The sequence below is a fragment of the Phyllobates terribilis genome, unplaced genomic scaffold (genome assembly GCF_046119375.1).
Source record: "Phyllobates terribilis strain yellow unplaced genomic scaffold, ASM4611937v1 Scaffold_7__3_contigs__length_470593459, whole genome shotgun sequence".
Classification (NCBI taxonomy): Eukaryota; Metazoa; Chordata; class Amphibia; order Anura; family Dendrobatidae; genus Phyllobates; species Phyllobates terribilis.
Genome location: NW_027362767.1, coordinates 435,063,661 through 435,072,670, shown reverse-complemented (window position 1 = coordinate 435,072,670; position 9,010 = coordinate 435,063,661). Strand labels below are relative to the sequence as shown.

General features: G+C 46.8%; 1 protein-coding gene across 1 annotated transcript; it reads right to left on the bottom strand.

Moving 5' to 3' along the window:
- Nucleotides 1–1,625: 1,625 nt before the first annotated feature.
- On the bottom strand, nucleotides 1,626–8,411 carry GPR174 (G protein-coupled receptor 174). Its single transcript, XM_073638053.1, has 2 exons — nucleotides 7,979–8,411; nucleotides 1,626–4,017 (listed from the first exon to the last, which is right to left on the bottom strand). Exon 2 carries the CDS (start codon nucleotides 3,758–3,760, stop codon nucleotides 2,759–2,761), a length of 1,002 nt encoding a protein of 333 aa, XP_073494154.1. The 5' UTR covers nucleotides 3,761–4,017; nucleotides 7,979–8,411; the 3' UTR covers nucleotides 1,626–2,758.
- Nucleotides 8,412–9,010: the final 599 nt, after the last annotated feature.

Genomic DNA, 9,010 nt, shown 5'->3' with positions numbered 1-9,010 from the left:
GGTCTCTAATCTGAGCTGCTGTTAACCTGCGATTTCTGAGGCTGGTGACTCGGATAAACTTATCCTCAGAAGCAGAGGTGACTCTTGGTCTTCCTTTCCTGGGGCGGTCCTCATGTGAGCCAGTTTCTTTGTAGTGCTTGATGGTTTTTGCAACTGCACTTGGGGACACTTTCAAAGTTTGCCCAATTTTTTGGACTGACTGACCTTCATTTCTTAAAGTAATGATGGCCACTCGTTTTTCTTTACTTAGCTGCTTTTATCTTGCCATTATACAAATTCTAACAGTCTATTCAGTAGGACTATCAGCTGTGTATCCACCTGACTTCTGCACAACACAACTGATGGTCCCAACCCCATTTATAAGGCAAGAAATCCCACTTATTAAACCTGACAGGGCACACCTGTGAAGTGAAGACCATTTCCGGTGACTACCTCTTGAAGGTCATCAAGAGAATGCCAAGAGTGTGCAAAGCAGTCATCAAAGCAAAAGGTGGCTACTTTGAAGAACCTAGAATATAAGACATATTTTCAGTTGTTTCACACTTTTTGTTAAGTATATAATTCCACATGTGGTAATTCATACTTTTGATGCCTTCAGTGTGAATGTACAATTTTCATAGTCATGAAAATAGAGAAATTTCTTTAAATGAGAACGTGTGTCCAAACTTTTGGTCTGTACTGTGTATATATATATATATATATATATATAATGTATATACCCGACTTCTACTCATCACATGGAGGTTATAGGTCTCACGACTATTTTATAACAATATGAACATTACAGAATGTAAATGTCAATTTTAATTAAAAAAATATAAAAATAAATACAGAAGCGACTTTCCCATCGGGAAAATAGAAAATGTGACTCTTCCTCCGCAGCGAAGAAATAGAAGCAAAGCGACAGCTCTGTATCCATAAAAGGAGAGTAGAGATCCAGGTCTCACAGAGTGCCTTGTAAAAGTATTTGGCCCCCTTGAACTTTTCTACCTTTTGCCACATTTCTGGCTTCAAACATAAAGATATAAAATTCTATTTTTTTTGTGGGAAGAATCAACAACAAGTGGGACACAATCGTGAAGTGGAACGAAATTTATTGGATATTTTAAACTTTTTAAAAAAATTAAAAACTGAAAAGTGGGGCGTGCAATATTATTCGACCCCTTTACTTTCAGTGCAGCAAACTGAAGACCTGAGACTGGGACGGAGATTTATCTTCCAACAAGACAATGATCTCAAACATAAAGCAAAATCTATAATGGAATGGTTCAAAAATAAACGTATCCAGGTGTTAGAACGGCCAAGTCAAAGTCCAGAGCTGAATCCAATCGAGAATCTGTGGAAAGAGCTGAAAACTGCTGTTCACAAACGCCCTCCATCCAACCTCAATGAGCTCCAGCTGTTTTGCAAGGAAGAATGGGCAAGAATATCAGCCTCTCGATGTGCAAAACTGATAGAGACAAAGCCCAAGAGACTCGCAGCAAAAGGTGGCGCTACAAAGTATTAACTCAAGGGGGCCGAATAATATTGCACGCCCCACTTTTCAGTTTTTAATTTTTTTAAAAAGTTTAAAATATCCAATAAACTTCGTTCCACTTCACGATTGTGTCCCACTTGTTGTTGATTCTTCCCCCCAAAAATAGAATTTTATATCTTTATGTTTGAAGCCAGAAATGTGGCAAAAGGTAGAAAAGTTCAAGGGGGCCAAATACTTTCACAAGGCACTGTATATCCCCATATACTGCAGATGTAACCCCATACAGCCCCCATATGTAACATACACCCCTCGTACATCACACATACCCCACGTGTCTCCACTCACTCTTTAGGTGCCCCAATATATCTCCTACACCCCTCATACATCCCCCATATTTCCACTGTCCCAAATGTCACTCATAACCCCCTTCATGTGTCTCTCATAGCCCCCATATGTCTTTCATCTATCCTCGATGCCTCTCCCATGCATCCACCCTACTTCTCCTGTGTCCCTCATACTTTCCTCATAACCCCACTATATCCCCCACCCCATAAGCCATAAACGTCCCCCACATGCCCCTTATTTATCCCCCATACGCCCCATATAAATTCTTCTTTATACTTCCCCTAAAAGTCCTTTGTACATCCCTATATGTCCCTCTTACATTAGGTCTCACTCCCTATATGCCCCCATCTCTGCCCCATATATCTTCCCTATCCCTCATACACGGAGTGACACCTCTACCATCATTGCTCCTCCATGGGTCCTGCCTCGGTTGTCAGGTGTCATGACTGTGGGGGAGGGGATATCACACTCCTCGCTGTGTGATCCGGAAGCAGCGATTTCTGCTCTAGAGTCGGGGGCAGGGAGTGACCATATAACTCGTCATCCAGCTTTCCTAGGATCAGATTTAATCATTTTCTGGACCTGGATCCCGCAGGGGCCTGTACTATGTGATGGGCGGCTCCGTGGGGGAGGAGTCACAGCCGTCCACCAATCACAGTAATGACCATCCTACAAGGATCGGAGATGTCACCGGAAATGGCGGCCTCTCATCACCACATCGGAGGGTGGAGAACTCGTACATGGCGGCACATATTAGCGTAAATCTACCCCAGCCCATTGTCTCTGCCCGGAGGCTGCATACGGATCAGCAGCCTCTCATCTGGTCTTTATGAACTGGTGGGGGTTGTAGTAGCCGCGGCCTCGTGGTGATGGCTGCATTGCGTCAGGACAGGGCATATCCCGGCGCCCTCTGACACCTTGACGCTTCCGCCATTGTCAGCTGGACCTGAGGCCGTCCTGATCCGTCAAGTCCTTACTGCAGAAGATCTGCAGCTCAGTGCCGTCCACCAGGTCCTGCCGGGACAGTCTCCTCCGGAACTCGTCGGTGGTGAAGTAGTAGATGATGGGATCCAGACAGCAGTTCATACTGGCCAGGCACAGCGCCACGGGGTGCAGGGTGAGGATGACCCTCCGCTGCGAGCACGACGCGATCTTCTTGGCTTTGGCCAGAAAATGTAGCGGGAAACTGAAGTGATAAGGAGCGAAGCAGACGAGGAAGACGCCGGCGCAGGTCAGGATCATCTTCAGCGCCTTCCTCTTCTCCCCGAGGTCGTGAGAAGCGGCGTGCGGCTCCCGCAGCGACGTCACCGTCCTCCAGGTGCAGAACACCACGATGAGCAGCGGAGTGACGAAACCGAAGAGCTCGGCCGCTGTCACCGTCACGATGGAGCTGACGAGTCCAATGTCCAGCAGAGGGAGGTCCACGAAGCATTTCTGCTCACTGCCGGCGCCGTCCGTCTCGTTCCCGATCCGTAACAGCGGAAACGCGAGGCAGCTGACGCAGACGAAGATCCAGCCGGCGACGCTGACGTAGACGTCAAACAGCCGCTTCCGGCCGGTGAAGTTGAAGGGGTAGATGAGGTACATGAAGCGGCGGACGCTGATGCAGACCAGGAAGAAGATGCTGGCGTACATGTTCACGTACTTCAGGTAGAAGCAGAACATACAGAGGAAGCGGCCAAACGGCCAGGACTTGTTCAGGTAGTAAAATATCCGCAGCGGCAGCGACAGGACCTGCAGCAAGTCAGCGATGGCGAGGTTAATCATGAAGATGACAGCGCGCTTTGTCTCCTTCTTGTACACGTGGAACACCCAGAGTGCCAGGACGTTCCCGATCAGCCCCGGGATGAAGATGACGGTGTAGGTGATGGCGTACAGGTAATCCCGGAAGCGCTGCTCCTCCCCGCAACCGTCTGTACCATTGTCACCAGTGGGCATCTTCCCCTGCGCAGGGATCCGGGCGAGCAGGGGTTAACGCCAGCTCAGCTCTCCGATACCCCGGAGGTCATGGCTGAGGATCAGGTCCCCGGATTCGCTGCGTTGCATTTCATCGCTAATTCCAAGGGTTTTATAGTCATATTCCTCCCAGGTTCTGTTGGATCCGTCCTCACGGGATTCGCTTTAATGCCATTTATCCGGCAAAAACCGCGATGCCGTCAAAAATAACGAGCTTCATGGTGACCGCTAACACGGACCTGGAACACAGAAAAACACCGAGGTCACGGCTAAAATAATAACGAACGGGTGCGACACAGAAAGCGAGAAACACGGCCGAGACTCTTCACACAACTCCCCGACATCTACAAACTCCCGTAAGTACAAGGGCCGGCGTCCGGTCTGATGGAGAGAGCACAATTCAGGCACGTGCTGCAGACTCCTGGCAGAGCCGATCGGTCCCTGCTGTTTCCCCAAACTTTACTACATAAATCAGTACGATCATCCCCGGCCTCCTGACATCATCACTCTACAGAAACGGCTCAGATCCGTCTCGGTCAAGACAAGGTGGAGACAAGGAGAGGAGAGAGATTGCACTGCTTTAGTTAGTGTTTTATCTCACCTTAGTGCTGAACTCACAGCTACACTGCTCGGTACTGCAGTATAATGTCCTCCATTCATCTGCTTTCTAGTAAGTGTTTTATCTGAACCTAAAACTGATTCACAGCTACTCAGTTCAGTACTACTGTATAATGCTCTCCATGCTGTTGCTTTCTGGTGTTTTATACCATGTCAGTGTTGGATTCACAGCTACACTGCTCAGTACTGCTCTATAATGTCATACACGTGCTGTTTTCTAGTAAGTGTTTTATCTTAGGTCATTGCTTGTTTCACAGCCAAACTGCTCAGTACTGATATATAATGCCCCCCAATCAGCTGTTTTATCTCTTCCCTTTCTGGATTCCTAGTTATACTGCTCAGTACTGCTGTAAAATGTCTTTCATACTGCTGTCTTCTATTGGTTTATCGCATACCTCACAATTAAATTGGTCAGTACTATTGTATAATGTCCTCTATGCTGGTTCTTTCTAGTAAGGGTTCATCTTGATTTACAGCCATGCTGCTCAGTACTGCTATATAATTCCCTCCTTTCTTCTGATTTCTTGTAAATGTGTTACCTCACCCCAAAACTGGATTCACAGCTACTCGGTTCAGTACTGCTGTATAATACTCTCCATGCTGCTGCATTCTGTTAAGAGTTTTATTTAATCTCAGAGCTGGATTCACAGCTATGCTGCTCAGTACTTCTCTATAATGTCATGCATGTGCTCTTTTCTAGTAAGCGCTTTAGCTCATCTCAGTGCTGGATTCACAACTACACTGCTCAGTAGTGCTTCATAACGCCGCCCTCATGCTGCTGTTTCTAGTAAGTGTTTTATCTAAACTGTGTTCTGGATTCCCAGCTACACAGCGTAGTATTACTGTATAATGTCTTTAATGCTGCTGTTTTCTAGTGGTTTATCTCACCCTAGTGCTGGATTCACAGCTACACTGCGCAGTACTGCTGTATAATGTCCTCCATGCTGCTTCTGCTTCTGAACATGTGCTACATAGAGACAGGAGAGCAAGAATTCTTCATGTCTGTGTGTGCTGTGTATGAGAGACCTCATAGCAGCCAGTCTTCATCCACCAGCTCAGAGACAACTGATTATTAGACAGATCCTACAGAGGGGGGAAACTGGTGGAAAGCAGAATAGGAGCCACATAAGGGGCAGAGATGAATCCCCTGAGATGACAGGTAAACTTTCTTGTGCTCATTTCTCACCTTAGGCAGAAAGGGTTAATGAGCGCGGAGCGCTGACAGCGGGGGCTCGGACCCCTCTCCACCCACAGGCGACTCTTCCTCTTTTACTTCTAAGTCATTTCTATTTTTATTTCAAGATTTAGGAAATTTTCTGATTCTTCTCACATGACATCTCCGATGGGAACCCCCAACCCTGCAGTGTCTCAAAGTGACCCCACTATCAGGGGTCGGAGAAAGCGGTGCGGCCGGAGAAGTCTGATAATCCGGCACCTGCCGTAAAGTAATGGCATCACGGCACCTGCCGTAAAGTAATGGCATCACGGCACAGAGGAGTAACGCCGGAGGCGCAGGTCACATGACTGCACCCGAATATTCTCACCACAGGCGGAAGAGCGCAGAACCGGAGACATCAAAATATAAGAGCACTCTGCTGTAATAATCCATAACCTGGTGAATATAAGGGGGCACTCTGCTGTAATAATCCATAACCTGGTGAATATAAGGGGGCACTCTGCTGTAATAATCCATAACCGGGTGAATATAAGGGGGCACTCTGCTGTAATAATCCATAACCTGGTGGATATAAGGGGCACTCTGCTGTAATAATCCATAACCTGGTGAATATAAGGGGGCACTCTGCTGTAATAATCCATAACCTGGTGAATATAAGGGGGCACTCTGCTGTAATAATCCATAACCGGGTGAATATAAGGGGGCACTCTGCTGTAATAATCCATAACCGGGTGAATATAAGGGGGCACTCTGCTGTAATAATCTATAACCGGGTGAATATAAGGGGGCACTCTGCTGTAATAATCCATAACCTGGTGAATATAAGGGGGCACTCTGCTGTAATAATCCATGACCTGGTGAATATAAGGGGGCACTCTGCTGTAAAAATCCATAACCAGGTGAATATAAGGGGGCACTCTGCTGTAGTAATATATAACCTGGTGAATATAAGGGGGCACTCTGCTGTAATAGTCCATAACCTGATGAATATAAGGGGGCACTCTGCTGTAATAATCCATAACCTGGTGAATATAAGGGGGCACTCTGCTGTAATAATCCATAACCTGGTGAATATAAGGGGGCACTCTGCTGTAATAATCCATGACCTGGTGAATATAAGGGGGCACTCTGCTGTAAAAATCCATAACCAGGTGAATATAAGGGGGCACTCTGCTGTAATAATCCATAACCTGATGAATATAAAGGGGCACTCTGATGTAATAATCCATAACCTGGTGAATATAAGGGGGCACTCTGCTGTAATAACCTGTAATCTGGAGAATATAAGGGGGCACTCTGCTGTAGTAATATATAACCTGGTGAATATAAGGGGCACTCTGCTGTAGTAATATATAACCTGGTGAATATAAGGGGGCACTGTGCTGTAATAACCTGTAATCTGGAGAATATAAGGGGGCACTCTGCTGTAGTAATATATAACCTGGTGAATATAAGGGGCACTCTGCTGTAGTAATATATAACCTGGTGAATATAAGGGGGCACTCTGCTGTAATAACCTGTAATCTGGAGAATATAAGGGGGCACTCTGCTGTAGTAATATATAACCTGGTGAATATAAGGGGCACTCTGCTGTAGTAATATATAACCTGGTGAATATAAGGGGGCACTCTGCTGTAGTAATATATAACCTGGTGAATATAAGGGGCACTCTGCTGTAGTAATATATAACCTGGTGAATATAAGGGGGCACTCTGCTGTAGTAATATATAACCTGGTGAATATAAGGGGCACTCTGCTGTAGTAATATATAACCTGGTGAATATAAGGGGCACTGTGCTGTAGTAATATATAACCTGGTGAATATAAGGGGCACTCTGCTGTAGTAATATATAACTTGGTGAATATAAGGGGGCACTCTGCTGTAGTAATATATAACCTGGTGAATATAAGGGGGCACTCTGCTGTAGTAATATATAACCTGGTGAATATAAGGGGGCACTCTGCTGTAGTAATATATAACCTGGTGAATATAAGGGGGCACTCTGCTGTAGTAATATATAACCTGGTGAATATAAGGGGCACAGTGCTGTAATAATCCATAACCTGGTGAATATAAGGGGGCACTCTGCTGTAATAACCTGTAATCTGGTGAATACTGGATATTTCTGAAGAACACACAGCAGAATTTCTGGAACAATGTGCTCTGGACAGACGATGCAGAGAGAAGGCAAGAGAGCTGCAGTGTAAAGCATGGTGGTGAGCCCTGTGATACATTGTAGGTCAGTGAGCTACAAAATGTAAAAAAAAAAAAAAAAAAGAAAAAAAAAAAAAAAAGAAGAGAAGCCCAAAGCCCCCAAACCAGAACCTCGAGGACCACCCGAGCCCTGAGCCGCCCCCGCTACAAGCCCCAGAGGTGAAATAGAGGAAGGTCAGGAAGGTCCTACGTGTGCGGCCGCGGATGGCGGCTCCGACTGATGCTCCCGGTGATCCGGCTCTGCTCCCGGCTGATGCTCCCGGTGATCCGGCTGATGCTCCCGGTGATCCGGCTCTGCTCCCGGCTGATGCTCCCGGTGATCCGGCTGATGCTCCCGGTGATCCGGCTCTGGACGTCCCTTCTTTAATCCACACTTGAGGTTCTCACAGCCGAGGTCGGGTGGGGGGAGACGACCTGACACCCGCAGAAACCCCCTCACTGAGACCAGGGCGCGACTACAACTCCCAGCAGACTGTAGCAGCGCCCCTGCACTGACAGTGACTGACCGCAGGGGGCGGGGCTCGGGCTCTGTGCACACGGAGGTTTGGAGCGGAAACGTCAGGTTTTTGAGGAGAATTTTGGAGAAAAGCTCAATATCTGCCCCCGAAATGCATCAAGAAATTCAGTGTGAACAAAGCCTGTCTGATAGGAGAAACCGGACATCCAACCCCTGTATCTAATCCTCTCCTGTGTGATGCTGTCTGCTGAGCTGTGTATCTAATCCTATCCTGTGTGATGCTGTCTGCTGAGCTGTGTATCTAATCCTATCCTGTGTGATACTGTGTGCTGAGCAGTGTATCTAATCCTGTCCTGTGTGATACTGTCTGCTGAGCCGTGTATCTAATCCTATCCTGTGTGATACTGTCTGCTGAGCCGTGTATCTAATCCTATCCTGTATGATACTGTCTGCTGAGCTGTGTATCTAATCCTATCCTGTGTGATACTGTCTGCTGAGCCGTGTATCTAATCCTATCCTGTATGATACTGTCTGCTGAGCCGTGTATCTAATCTTATCCTGTGTGATACTGTCTGCTGAGCCATGTATCTAATCTTATCCTGTGTGATACTGTCTGCTGAGCCGTGTATCTAATCCTATCCTGTGAGATACTGTCTGCTGAGCTGTGTATCTAATCCTATCCTGTGTGATACTGTCTGCTGAGCCGTGTATCTAATCCTCTCCTGTGTGATACTGTCTGCTGAGCCGTGTATCTAATCCTATCCT